This window comes from Astatotilapia calliptera, chromosome 1 (genome assembly GCF_900246225.1).
Source record: "Astatotilapia calliptera chromosome 1, fAstCal1.2, whole genome shotgun sequence".
NCBI lineage: Eukaryota > Metazoa > Chordata > Actinopteri > Cichliformes > Cichlidae > Astatotilapia > Astatotilapia calliptera.
In genome coordinates, this window is record NC_039302.1 from 8,153,347 (window position 1) to 8,167,837 (window position 14,491).

The 14,491-nt window shown below is 39.9% G+C and overlaps 1 protein-coding gene across 30 annotated transcripts in view; it reads right to left on the reverse strand.

The window, feature by feature from the left end:
• The window catches only part of madd (MAP-kinase activating death domain), a 54,725-nt gene that overhangs the window by 13,386 nt on the left and 26,848 nt on the right, over window positions 1–14,491 (reverse strand). For 7 of the 30 annotated variants that reach the window (XM_026161680.1, XM_026161808.1, XM_026161699.1 and 4 more), the window contains 15 exons: window positions 14,348–14,449; window positions 13,960–14,001; window positions 12,557–12,616; window positions 9,104–9,212; window positions 8,782–8,968; window positions 7,782–7,932; window positions 7,264–7,467; window positions 5,829–5,879; window positions 4,431–4,534; window positions 4,114–4,197; window positions 3,059–3,217; window positions 2,587–2,707; window positions 1,381–1,443; window positions 291–411; window positions 8–113 (listed from right to left, as the gene is read on the reverse strand). In XM_026161680.1, the coding sequence (XP_026017465.1) occupies window positions 8–113; window positions 291–411; window positions 1,381–1,443; window positions 2,587–2,707; window positions 3,059–3,217; window positions 4,114–4,197; window positions 4,431–4,534; window positions 5,829–5,879; window positions 7,264–7,467; window positions 7,782–7,932; window positions 8,782–8,968; window positions 9,104–9,212; window positions 12,557–12,616; window positions 13,960–14,001; window positions 14,348–14,449 (1,664 nt within the window). Of the gene's footprint in view, window positions 1–7; window positions 114–290; window positions 412–1,380; window positions 1,444–2,586; window positions 2,708–3,058; window positions 3,218–4,113; window positions 4,198–4,430; window positions 4,535–5,828; window positions 5,880–7,263; window positions 7,468–7,781; window positions 7,933–8,781; window positions 8,969–9,103; window positions 9,213–12,556; window positions 12,617–13,555; window positions 13,574–13,959; window positions 14,002–14,347; window positions 14,450–14,491 lie in introns of all 30 variants that reach the window. The other 23 variants (XM_026161707.1, XM_026161854.1, XM_026161791.1 and 20 more) reach the window with 13 other exon arrangements.

The following is a 14,491-nucleotide window of genomic DNA, read 5'->3' on the forward strand; positions in this document are numbered from 1 at the left end:
TCCATACTTTCATCATTAGCATGTATGCAATCATGTTGTGCAGCAGGGTGGCCAAAAGTCTGTCTTCATCATCCTCCAGGCGCTTGCGGTCATGTTCTCCCAGTGACAGGTATCTGTGTCGACATGCAACACAGAAGAACTTATTCACAGTCCACAATGAGTTCCATGGAGTAGATATGAAAACGGTGATGCAACATAGTGAAAAAACCAAGACCAAGAGAAAAAAAAAAAAGCATATGAAAATTAACATAAATCACACTGGCTGAACTAAAACAATGGCCAAGTGGAACCTTTCAATCATCTCCTGAGGTCCTTGGTCCATGCCCATGCCCTCACGCTCCAACATAACAGCATCTAAGAAGGCATCCTCCCAGAACTGCACCTGGTCCCAAAGTGTGGAGCGCTCCTTACCTAGAAACATCAAGAAGACAGATGAAGCTCCCCAAAATTTGAAAAGCTTCTGTCTGCACCTTGGCTGGTAACATATTAACACAAACTACACCACATGCAGCCACCAAGCTCTTTCAAAGATTTGCATACATTTCTATAACAGGAGAAAATATGCGTGTATCGGGGTCTGATACATGCTGGTCGTTAACACATCTTACACACAATAAGGTTTACTGGAACATTTGGATGAGCATAATTAAGCGCACATCAAAACAGGTCAAATGAAAACTAAACCAAAATGGTTTGGCACGCACACACACACACACACGCACACGCACACACACGCGCACGCGCACACACACGCGCACGCACACACGCGCACACACACGCGCACACACACACACACACACACACACACACACACACACAGCAGGTACAGTGTTGTCTGCTGCAGCTTTTGAGTGCGGTTTTTGTAACCTTTCCAAAATAACAAGTTAGTGGAGCTTTTTTCCCCCTTTAGCCTCAAATTAGTTGCTTTCACTTTCCATTACATCATTTTTTCTCACCCCTATTACAATGTGGTAATTGGTCACTAGGAATCTTGACATTTAACAGTATCACTCATCAGCTGGTTGCTTGAGTGTGTTCAGCTGGTAATTACATCTCTACCAGCACTTAAAGGTAACACTCATTCAGTGTGCAAACCCATGAAATGTTAGGCTGTTAGGTTAAAATAAAAGTTAGAGGGAAAATGTTTGTGAACAGAAAAATCAAAGAAACATTAACTAAAAGCTCCTAGTTTAACTGTGATCTTCCTGTGAGACATCTTCCTATTGCTTACATGCTCTACCCCTCTGTATGTTTAACACAGATGTGCAAGGAAAAAAGAAAACCCCACAGAGATTAAACACAGAGCTAGCTGGGGTGAACCGTGGATACGCTCCACAAACACAAAGGAATTAAAGGGCAAAGGCAAGAGATCAGCCCTACTTAGTGAAAAGGTTTCCATGGCAGCATCCTCTAGTTGATCCCAAACGGAGCTCTTATCACGGCCTGGAAGAATTCCCCATGAGGAGCAGCAGGAGGGAAAAAAAGCAGCAAAAGCAGGAGGGGGTTAGGCGAAGAGGTGAGTAGGTTTAATGGCAACAACAAAAGCGGAGCGGGTCGAAACCCACACGAGACGAACAAAAACAAGGAGAAATGGACAAAGCAAGCCCAGATATTCACAGATCTAGAACTTGGCTGGCTTGTTATTTTATAACAGCACTCAAGGAGATGAGCCACTATCTTACGTTCTTACTTTAGTTTGACATTCTGTTTTGTTACACAGAGTCACAGTTAGATACCATTTTTTCTGGTGTTCTAAATTACAGTCATTCAGAAAAAGTCACAGACAAGTGCCACCTTCAGCAAAGAAAATTAGTCATTTGCACAGGTTAGGAAGGAGTGACAAATTAAAGGAAAAACCTGGCAGAGAATAAAGCATTTCTATCTTAATAATGGGAGTGATCAAAGATGACAATTGTTCCAGCTATAAGGCTTTGTGGGAGGGGCTTCACAATTAGAAATATCTGTATACGCTTTTATATAAAGTCACCAAAAATTTTAACCAAATGTATATCTATGGAGATGTTGGACTCCATTGAGTCCAAAGTCAACAGCACTCTGAACCACCATGATGAAAGCATCAAATGAGGGAATGTTTTTTGGAGGAGTGATGTCTGAGCCTTCAGTGGCGTTCCAGACACTTGAAGAATCAATGGAGAACACTGAAACTGTTATACTGGCATGTAGTGGGCTACTACTATTATTACAATTATCTTTACAGTTTATTTTATTTTTTTAGACAAAACAAAACAGCTTTTAACCTTTAGCTGTAGTTTACTGGTTTGTAGCATTTAACATTACATAATCCTAAATCATCACATGTCTGACTTCTGCTTTGCTCTATTATAAGCAACTCCCAAATTAGTGAAAGTTCACTGTGATTACATTAACTGGCAAACCAAATTAGGAAGTTGCGTAAGTTAAAGTAAGTAAGGGGTAACTGAAAGTGCTTCAGTCTTTACTTTAGTGGAAGGACCAATTTTAAGTTGTTAGTACAGCAACAAAGAACAGAAAGCAAGTTTTTACCAAGCATCAGCTGTTGGAGCAAACTGTAAGAGAAAGCCTTAGAACAAGAGAGCAGGAGCCTACCCAGCAGGCCTTCGAAAAGGTAAATCCTCATACTGGTGTCCTCGATGGGCTGTGCAGGCAGCCCCTTTGCCAAGGCAGGTAAATGATCTTTTACACCAGGTTTCAGAGTATGGGTCTTCCCCTTTGGAAAAAAGACAAAGTGAATCAGAAGTTATTACAATAACCCCAAATATGTTCGCAAATGTGCAAATATAGAAAACTAGCTTAAATTCATTTAAATACGTTGACACCACTTGGGTTTTAACGCAACACGAACACTGAATTGCTGGAAGATGTAGGTTTCCTTAGTTTAATCTTAGTTAAAGAAACAAAAACTATTTTCCACTTCAACTTTTTCAAGTTTTAACCTCTACTGGTTGTGACTGAACTTCAACTGAACCTTGAAATCCCACCAAGGCCCAGTACCTTTTGTGAAGCTTTCACTTATTTTAACTTGTGAAGTCATAAACAAAGCAGTGAGTCCTTTACTTACAAACACTGAGCTGGTGGCTGGGTTGGTTTCAATCTCGCTGTCAGAAAGAGTCCCCCTGGACTGAGTTAAATGAGGGGCGGTTCTCCCGCCAAGGCCATCGCCTGCTGTGCTGCTCAGATCACTGTCAGCTCCGAGAGTTTCTCCAGAGCTATTGCTTATCTACAAAGTAAGAACCAAGGTGTAAGAACAATACAGAAGTGGGGAAGGTTTATTCTTGGGAGTATTTAGTTACTAAAAAACATTAAAAAAAGAAAAAAAAGAAAAAAGCACAATCACGCAAAATAACTTAAACAGTTATGCAACATATTCCTCATCTTAACCCAGCACTACACCAGTTTTAAAAAACCACCTTAATCAGATATACCTTGAAATTATGTTTTTTTTTCCTGTGTACTTTTATCAACCTCTCACATTGTGGAAGAAGTTTGGCCACAACACACTTCTTTACTCTGATACTGCTGTTTCTGTTCATTGAGGTTTATGTGCATTTCTTCTATGCACAGCTCTGATAAAGACCAACCACATCATTTCAATCATAGTGAGGTCTGGGCTTCAACTGGTCCATTGCAACATCTTAATTCTTTTCTTTTTCAGCTGCTCTGCTGTAGATTCACTGCTGTGCTTGGGATCATTGTCCTACTGCCCTACAAGCTTTAGCTGGAGAACCAATAGCCTCAGATTTGACTCCATGATATTCAGTGACTGTGAGGTGCCCATTTTCATTCTTCTTAACATCACTGTATGATGACTACATGTTTTTAAATGGTTGCACTCTTTGAGAATGACATCTGCATCATTTTTATATAATTACTTTTGTTCATGGAGAGGCTGAAAACTCATCATCTAAGGACATTTGGCATTTTCAGTCTTCACTAAATCTATAACCTAGCAACAGCAACGTCATAGCTCTCAGAGGACTGGTTTGTTTTATTACAGCTAACAATATGCTAACACATACCACCCACATTTCTTGCTTCTTTTTTTTTTTTTTAATTACTTTGTAGGTGGAATAAACCGAAATTTAGTGACTAATATCTGAGTTGGCCATGCCCTACCACTGTGCTGGCCTCTGAGTCCTGGCTGGTGCTCCTTGTCAGGATTGGTGGCTCTGAGCTTGCTACAGATTCAGTGTCACTCTTCTGTAACCCAAAAGAAAAAAAAACAAAAAACAATACATTGGTATTTTTATATGTAATGGTATTTTCAAGGGAAACAACATCAAAACTTGAATACTACAAGAATTACAGGCTCTGGCAAAAACATATACAAAGACTGGGGAATTAGATTGAACTATTAAGCTTTTATATTTTAAACCTAGTTTAATCTTCTCTATGCTTCACACATGTTTTCGCACAGTGCTGCATATACAAACCTGAGATCCAGATGTTACACTCAGGCCACTATCAGCACTGATTTGGGACTTCTTCTCCTCTGCATCTGTCACCTGGGGGCGCTGCTGCTTTGCTCCTTCTGACCCTGCAAAATAGGCATGATTATAAGCACATTTTCATGAAGACAACTACGCTGCCTTCTTACCTTATTCAGAGCCGCCTCACTCAAAACCAGCACAGCACAGCGACACTGACGCTACATCCATCTGAAGTGCCAAAGCCTCAATTTAAACATTGCATTGCACTTGTGCACAGCAAAGCATACAGTATAACACTAGCTTATCAAAGTTTGGTATCAAAGACTTGGTGCCTTAACCTCATTCTAGCTGAAAAATACTGTAAGAAGAAAAATTAATAATTCCTGCATCTTTAAAAAAAAAAAAAAAGTTCTAATTATTTTATTTTTATCTTTCCATATAAAATACTGGTGTTATAATGAAAAAAAAACAAACAAAAAAACAGCTTAAGTTGTTCAAGACCAGACAGAGAAAAGACAGAAGGGGCAAGCAGAGTGCAGTAAAATTGGGAAAAAGTTACAAATGAAAACAAAACTGCCAGAGCGTGTGACATTAAGTCTCAGTCAATGCTGCAAATGTGGCCCAAGTTACACCAAAAACAGACACAGGCAGTTAGGCATGCAGACAAACTGATGGACGGTAAAGGAGACATTTTCTGTTTCAAGTGTGATTTGCAATTTGTTCCATCACCTCCGCAGGTGCAGATGGTGACGAGTACATCCTGACCCTTCCTTGTTCCTTTTTCATTCCCCCCCCCCCCCGTGATTTTGTGACGTTTAACTTTTCTAACATTTCATAAGGCTTTTAAGTGTACCTGTGAAATATTGGCTGCAAACACACAGTTTACAGCAAGCCACTTGAAACTGGAAAGAATACAGTTAAAAGAGGAGGACAGGGCAGCAGGTATTCATCTCTGTTCATCATAATGCATGTTTGCAAGGAAAAAGAAACACACTGGTAAAACAAAATGACATATTGAAATTCCCCCTTTTTTTTAAAAAAAAATGTCAATTAAGTTCCACAAGATTTTGGAAACAGTCTCTATTAAACACAGCATGGCATTTTTGAAAATAAAATGCTTTCTTTTCCCTAAAAGTATTGTATTTGTGTAAAATGCTTTAGCCTTAATTATTTTATAGAAAAAACAGCCTGATACACATTTTATTTGTAAGAGTAAAATCAAGACCTGTGTAACTATATTTCTTGGGTTATTCTCCTTCATTTCTTTTTTATTTATTCATGTATAAAAGATCCTGGTAAGTTTGAAAAGGTAGACAGAAGGCAGCAGGAAAAAAAGGTCAGCAGCTGAACACCCTAATCCTTTTTTGTTGGGTTTTTTTGGGTGTGTGAAAAGTCTCTTACTCTGTTGTTTTTCCATAGCTTTTTGCTTATCCTGGTGCTTGCTCCACAATTCTACCCAAGATGCATTGCAAGCAAGGAGAGAAAGACAGAGAGAGAGTCAGAGAGCTGGTTGAAAAGGCATGTATGGTGGATGAGCATCAAAATCAAAAGCAAAACAAAGTAAGCATTGAGAATCTGTCAATATTGACGGAAGGTATTTTGTAATGTTTGCATGTAGCTCTGCTTTAATCTGGAACATTTTAAAAAATAGAAAAAGAACTTTTTTTTTTTTTTTACATTGAATCCATCATGTGTAACAGCTACTAAGGGAACATTACAACACACCCGTAGTTCCTGGCACAAAGTCCTGGAGAGCCACACAGTGACGTCAGAATGAGCTTTTGCTCTAATTACAGGCCACTGATTTGCATTTATTGCATTTGTCTGGCTCTCCAGAGCACAAGTAAGACAGCAAGAGAGAGAGATCAGGAGATAGAAAGAGAGCGAGAGAGGGAGAGAGATGGATGATTTGGAAAAGAGCATGGGATGAGGTTGAGAGGCCGATTAGCCAGCATGTGAAATGGAGCAGTTGCAGAAGCCAGGATGCAAGTCTCACAGCTTTCTGTAGAATTGAAGGTGCAGCTTCTAACAAGAAAAGAAGGGGGTATGGGTAGGAGAGGCGTCAGGGTGGTTTAGCTGAGAAAGTCCCCTGTATACAGACCCAGAATAACTTTTGGAAATTGAAATCCTGAAGAGATTATTAAAGATTTTTCCACTTACTTCCATCTGGACCAATAGAAAAGCTTCTTAGGTGACATTTGCATTCTTACTGGGACTGTTTACTGGGGAGTGATTCTTCCACCCACCATGCTGAGAGCAAAGGGAGCTGCTATTTTCTACAGCACGCCTTGCAGAAAACCTGCAGTGAGGGTAGTCTCGACTACTGATGCGCATACCTCTGGTTTCCCTCATCCACTACTGCAGATTTACGTATTGGAAGACCAAAACAATGACATGCATTCAAGGTGCCGAGAGGCTAACGACAGAACTCTGGGAAGGAGGCAAACAGGGGCACAGATGTTTAAGGGAAGGGAGACAAGCACACGCAGTCCAGGCTGAAAGACAGGGATATATTCCAGACACTTTGCAAGGCTTTCATCATGTCTGCAACCAAGGCCTCATTCTGAATTTGAATTTCGAAAATCATCTAAGCAGAACATTATTGTTATTATTGTTGTTTTGGTTTTTTAGTTTGGCTGCCCACTCTTGCGATTATTTTTAGTCAAAATGTGTGGAATATTATTACCCTGCAAGAATCTGAGTCTGGAACAAGTGAGGGGATCTTTCTTTGAGACGGCTGGAGGAGGGGAGGGAGACTGGTATTAAGGGTGATGAGCTTGTAGGGGGAGGGGATTTTTACAGTGCACATGCAACCGGGCTGGAGTGGTGTACACACCAATCGAGGCAATAAAGTTCTCCTCATTCAGACTCCGGGTATCAAAATGGCGGGCTCCTTTGCCCGTTGTGTGGTGTGGCAGCTGCAGGTGGGGAATATTCAGAAGGCCCTGAGGTCTGGCAGTCTCCATACGACCAGAAGGACTCTCTTTACTCCCTGGGCTGCCAGCACTGTCTGTGGGGCTTCGCTTGCGCTTTTCTGGGTCTACCGAGTTACGGAAATTAAGGGGCCAAAAACAGAGGTCATCAAAAATACACAAAAACAAAAGAGGCGGTGGGTTAAACTGGGAATCAATTAAAAGTAAGAAAAATCACACTTTTAGTGCTTCGAAGTCTAACATGCAACACAAAGCTTAATATAAACAGTGCAAAGACGGACAAGTGTTAGTAGCACAGGCTCGCTGCCGTTACACTCCTCAGCACAAAGAATCTTAAACAAGCTGAGAAAAGTAAAAGTAAATAAATAAATCCTCTAACTCACTCATTTCCACTCCTCCGTGTTAAAAGCATGAGGCATACCTTTGGTTTGATAATGTGTACGTGCTATTTCCAGCAGGCTGAATACACTGGCCATTCCCCCGAGGCCTGCATTAGTGTAGGAGTGCTCCAGACTGGAAACGGTGCACTTCAAGATGTCCAACATGCCTTTGTACACCTTCCTGTTCACCTCCTGGAAACAAAACACAGTAACATGGTTTCTACTGAAAAACTGAATAGAAAAATACAAATAACACTACAAGCTTCCATCGTCAAAGACTATCATTTCAAAACCTTAAACAAGTCTCAGTTATTAAAGGCAAACAATACTTTGAACAAGTCCCAGATTGAAACACTTCATATATAATATATAATCTCATGGAATTATTATTCCAATAGTTATATTCTGAAAATTAAAAAAATCCTCGAAGTTCACTGTTCTTCTAAGTGTTTATACACCAGAAAAACATGCAGGATAAGTTGCTCTCGAAAATCTTGTGTGATGGAAGCAGCTGCAGGAAGCCAACGGTGGGACCATCACTCAAACTCAAAGAGTACCAACCAGGGATGGGTGGAGAGGGCAGAAAGGATACCATAATGTTATACATTAATGTGTGTATACATTATGGGGGGCTAGGACTCTTATTGAAAAGCTGTTCTTTTGTCACTTTTTGCAGTGATTATGTTTCAAACGAAATAACGACCGCTAGTGAAAAAGGAGAAGAAAACCTACAGCCAAGCACTTTTAACAGATAAGTGCTTTAACATGCTGCAGAGTGGTGGAACTGTGGTTAGCTTTATTTTGTTGCATCTGTATATGCAAAAGCCTGGCAGGTTGATATCAAACACAGCAGAGCCTTAGAATACTGTTTCAGAACTTCCTTCTATATTGTTCTGGCTCAATACTGGACCAATTCCAAATGTTTTTGTCCAGATTAATCATTTAGACTAAACAAAATGAGAAAATATAGCCCAGGTTTAAAAATACTCCTGGTACAGGCAAGCGCTGTCATGGAATAATGAATAAGAACAAAGATCTCACCACATCCCGAATGATCTCCTGCCTGGCGTCTTCCTCCGACTGGACGGCTCTGTTCAGCTTACTCAGCACAAACACACGAAGCTGCTCGTTCTCCAACAGGCGGCGCACCTTTTTCATATTGAGCCAGCCCACTCCCTGACCATCCAGAACACTCTGCACTACTTCCTTAAGGAACTGCTGGTTCTCACTGAATGGACATAACACAGGTTCAGTCACACTAAACAGCAATTACACAACAATTAAAATGCATCCAATCTAAAGCCTTTAGCTTAACAAATACAAAAGAATTAAGAAATACTTTTAATCTAAAATCGTTTACTACCTTGTGTTGTTTACCCGGCCCTGAGGAGAGGGCGATTCTCTTTTCACAGTCGGACTGTGTTTGATCACTGAAGACTTCTGGTCAACAAGTGCTCGAGGTGCGCGTGCGCCTGGAAGAACAACCACGATAATTATGTTTCTAATACATCACAAAATAATAACACACATAAACTACAAACTACTAGCTCGCTACACAGAGGAGCACTGGATTAGACTCACACAGAGGCACTTGCTAACCAGGAATTGTAATCCGGGGGGGGCTTTCAAATCAGATTTTTATAAGATTCAACATCAGATAGGAAAGAAAGCAGTTTACATCACTTTGTGAAGAGGACAAACACTGAAGGTTATCTACTGCTGAACACACAAATTACTGGCGTTGCTAGAGTCTATTATTACAACAGGAGAAGTGAAGGACAAATCAAACAGGGACATGGTGCAGACACTCTTCTTCTCTTGCTCTCTACACACAAACACACACAGGAGTCCTAATGGTGCTCTTGGTGGTGGCATCACACATTAGCAGAATAGTGATTTGAGGTCAGTGGGAGGACAGTGTGTAGCAAAACTACATCAGTGATAACATGCATGAAGGAAAATAAAGACGTGAGTGGATGGATACCACAATGCAGTAGATGTTAGGACTGTGGAAATCATTTCATCATTGTAGTATAAAATGATCAAAAAATGATTCAAGTCCAAGTATTGCAATTTCCATCCATTTTAAACCTTTACCTAACTGTGTGTAAGAAACCTAAACGCTGTTACACATTCAGCCATTTCAGACAAAATAACTTCCACTGATCTGATATTTTATTATTGTTTTTCTATTCCAGCTACACCGTGTTGACTCAAACTACACATTTCAAAGAGCCTTTCCTAATAGAACCCGCTCCTTCTACGACTCACCCTGTATGTGCCGGCGTTCATGCTAAATACTAATGTGCGGCACACCTGTTCGGTTATGTCAGTTAACAATTCCAGTAAAAATTTTCCAGTAAAAATTATTCAAACACAACACTGACCAAAAAAAAAAAAAAAAAAAAGCATTAAATGGAGCTTTTTCACTATAAATGTAACATAGAAATAACAAGAAATAGGCATAAGTGGAGGAAGCCTGACATTGTGTTCAGTCTGGTGGCCCAGTTCTAAAATTGGTCAAAGGTTCCTTTCATTTGCTGACAGAGCATGCTGGTTCCGACACAGAAACTCTGCTTTGACTCATCTGCAACTAAAATGGCCAGTCATGCTGTAGCAGCAATAACCAACAATATGAAAGGATGCTGTCCATTATAACCACACATACAAACATAACACGCGGGAGCGCATCAAGCTTCAGCAGTTTTTAAGACTGGGCTGGGTGAGGAGCATCCCCCAAAAAGAAGGGGATGGAAATCTTTCTTTTTCCTTTCATCACAAGCTTGTTTACTTCCACTTTTATATGGCAGTGGAGATCTATTGTTTATTTCTGTTGTCGAAGTTTTATTGGAGATCAATGCTGCGACTGCACAAGAAGAATTTTTCAGCATGCTTTAGTCTGAAAACCAATAACTCATAGCTGTTCTTTCGGTTTTCCTTATGATTTATTGTGGAAGGGATGGCAACTGAAGCAGCACTTGAAACACGGGGAATTTTCAAGTATGATGAATGTTGCAGCAGGAAGAGGGTGGAGACTGTATGGACTCTGTCCACTATGAATATGAACAGATAAGTCTGAGGCCAAATGAAAAGAAGCTTGTTGGAAACTCAGCTTCTCTATCCGGAGACTCAACTTTCATAATTTTTTGTTTGTGGCTTCTTAAAGAAGCTAGAAAACAGGGGTAAAATGCTCGGAAGACCTGAGTTGAAAAATAAACTGGAAGTGAGATCAATCTGCATACCAGTCTGAAGCCTGGAAATAATATACAACTGTAAAAGCAGGTCAGGGTACAATGATTGGTCAGATTTTTGCACTGACTGAGCCAGGTGGAATAACAAATTCTGTCAATAAATCAGAAACACTGATTCATCATGATACAAATGAAATAAATCTGTAAAAATATAACAGGCATAATTTTAAGATATGATTTATAGTTAAGATATTATTTGTGGATCAGGTGACAGAGTTGGTTGCCCCACCATTATCAAAGGAATCAGTGGGTTCTCATTCCTAGCATTAGTTTCAATGTCTCCCCCTGCGATGCACCTCCCTGTCTATTCCTGGGAAGCTTTTCTCATTACACATATTCTGATTGGCTGGTGACTGCAAAGTACAGCCTGCATATAGCTCTACTGCACAGTCATTATTCAAACACCTCTTCTTGTTTCGATATGTTTTATAGGGTAGCCAGCTCATCCATCCATAGGCAGGTGTGCTTAGCCAACTTCTCCATCACCAGGCACTAACTGCCTTTTTGCTTCACCTCACCCTGAACATGAGTCTTCACCATAGGCTGGGACATCCCACCATTTAGCTATGCAGTAAGGTAGTTTCTTTGTACAGTTTAGTATGCCAGCTAACACATGCTGTCCTTTTTGTCAGTACTGTACTTTGATTTGTTCTGTTGTTGGTCTGTCTGACAGAGTGGCCACAGACCATTTGTACCATATGCTCTGCACTTTGCCTGCACTCATCAGAGGGAGGCAAAAGTGGCCTCCCTCTGATGAGATCTCTGTAGGCAGACGGGCCATCCTTTGAGAGCCAGCAGACTGCAAACATGCTAACCCTGCTGGACAATAAATTCCACTTTACCTGCCCACAGCCAGCATGCCAACAGATGATGGAGTTCCATCCGGGCCGACTATACCTTGGCCCAATGTAGTAACAGAAACCACCAGATCAATTTTAAAAAATTAAGAAATTGTCCCAGGCCACCAGCATGGCAAAAACAATGTTTCCTCCAGGCCGCTGCTTTCAAAGCAGAGCTATTTGAGAACGTGGCCCCTAAAACTGACCCAAATATGAGGTAGGAGACTAATGTGACTATGGACATTTGCATGCAACAGTCTCAAGTCCTGTAATGTGCTCTTGTATAATACTACTGGTGTTCCCAGAGCTATGGTCAAAGTTCCAGTAGCTCTATTCAGGAAGCGTGCTGCAGCTGAGGTGTAAAACAACCTACACATGTGATGTATTTCTTACATCCTTTTATCCGTCTTGTGTTTCATTTGCTTCTCTGGGCTTAATAGTTTTATAACATATTGCTCTCATTTCCCTGCGATTGCTGAAAATATCCTCATTTGTTTTAACATTTTGTGATATTGCTAGTGAAATAGATGAGGTTAAACATACTGTGGCATGAACAGTTAGTCTGAGAAAGAACAGTCACTATGAATGGCAGTGCGATAAGACAACACTGGACCTTTAATGACAAACACAGTGACTGAAATGGAGAGAGACACGAGGAATGCTGGGAGATGTAATTGACTGGCTTGGAGAAGCATGCAGCTCACGCGATAAAAGGGCAGAACCCACCTTCTCCGCTCCCCGGGCCGGCCTCTGTAATTATCTCCATTAGAGAATTTAGCCCAAATACTGCACACAAAACCCAGAATTAGTGCCGCGAAAAGGTGGACAGAGAGAGGGACACCGGCCCAGACACAACCAGTCTGAACATCAACCCATACTACAACACACATGCACACTCAACATGGCGTCAAACAATAGAAAAAAAAATATTGAAGGAAAAAAAAAAAAAAAGGGTAGACAGAAAAGAGAAATACACAGTATGTACTGATGATGGTGTTGACCCTGAAAATGTTGGATAAAATGAACAATGCCAGCAAGATGTTCAACATTTACAACCCAAGTAAGAGCAGAGTATAGCTCATACTTTGTTGTGCACACATCAGTAGCCTGAACCACATGAATAATGCTGAACAGTTCAACATAGACAGTGTAAATCTAGTGCAATGGACTGAGTCCCTTCTTTTTGAACATGTGCATGAAGGAATTTATCACTAAGTGATTATCTTGTTTCAAGAATTAAAAACAAACCAAAATAGAAAGCAGTAAAATACTCAAATCTAAAATCATATTTGTTAAATAGTTCATTAAATCAAAAAGAAAACGCCACCAAACAAGCAAACAACACAAAAGTTTAAGAGACAAGCGGCCAGTGGGAGATAAACAGATCATTCAAAGACTTAAATGTTACTCCATTATATATATATATAAGGACTTGACATTTTTCCCTCTAGCGGTAATGATGAGCAGATGCCACACCAATTACAGATTATAGTCAAAAATCTTTTGACTGTAAATGTGTGCGTCACAGTGCATCAAGAAGACTCCCAACAGGCACACAAAGAGGGATGGCAAAGAAACAAAGGGGAAGGTAGGGGTTTAGATCTGTGGTGTTATAAGTGTGTCTTAGTCTAAGAAAAAGAGGTATAAAGATAAGCAGAGGTCACTTCAAGGTTAAAGAAATGCCTATTCAAGAGGTTACAAACTATCACACCAGACATAACATACCCGGGCTTTCAGGGGAATCTGGACAAAGACAAAACACATCAAAATCAAAGGAACAGAACATTTTCTATGGCAGCTATTCCACATGGTGTGGAGCTATTGAGTTAGTTTATCATGCTTTACCTTTTTTGGGTTTTTTTTATATTATTTTGTTTTTCTCTCAGCTAAAGTGAAAATCCAGCCTAAACAGAATTCATTATAGAATTTCAATTTGCTCATCTCTGCAAAAACAACCTGCACAAGACCATGAAAATAATGTGAACTCTTTTTCTGAGTGGATTTTCTGACTCGAGAGAAATTTATTTATTTCATACATCCTCAATATTCTCCTTTAAATAGTGCCATATATGTTTGCCAATCCAAAAGGAGGAAAGTCAGGCTACAAAAAAAAAGCAAATTCTACAAACCTGCTTGCTCCACTTCCTCCTCAATATCAAAATTAAAATATTCTTTTTACCCCAAAACGAATTAGAAAAAGAAAAGAAAGGCAGAGAAGGAAAGTAAATTAATCAGTCAATAACATAAAAAATAAAAATAAAAAAATAAAAAAAATAAAAAACTTAAATTGAATTAGAATAGCATGTAATTTAAAGCATCCAAAATTGTATAATTGAGTAAATGAAGCCAGTGATGAACAAAAAAATGTATCAAAATCATTTTTTTCCCCCCACGATTCCTATTTTTAGGTCTTTTCATATCCCCACAAAATATATTACAATTTTTTTTAATCACCGCTGAAACCACGCTGAACAGATAAGTATACTGAACAACTAAGTGTTCACATAAGCCACCTACCCTTTAGACTGGGGAACGGTGTTGATTTCTCCCTTGCTGCCTTATTAGGAAGGGCAAGATTGGACAAGCTGAAACTTGTGCCGTGGTTCTTGTAGAGATTGCCTGTAAAAGGAGTGATGAGAAAAATCAAATACTGCTTTGTGT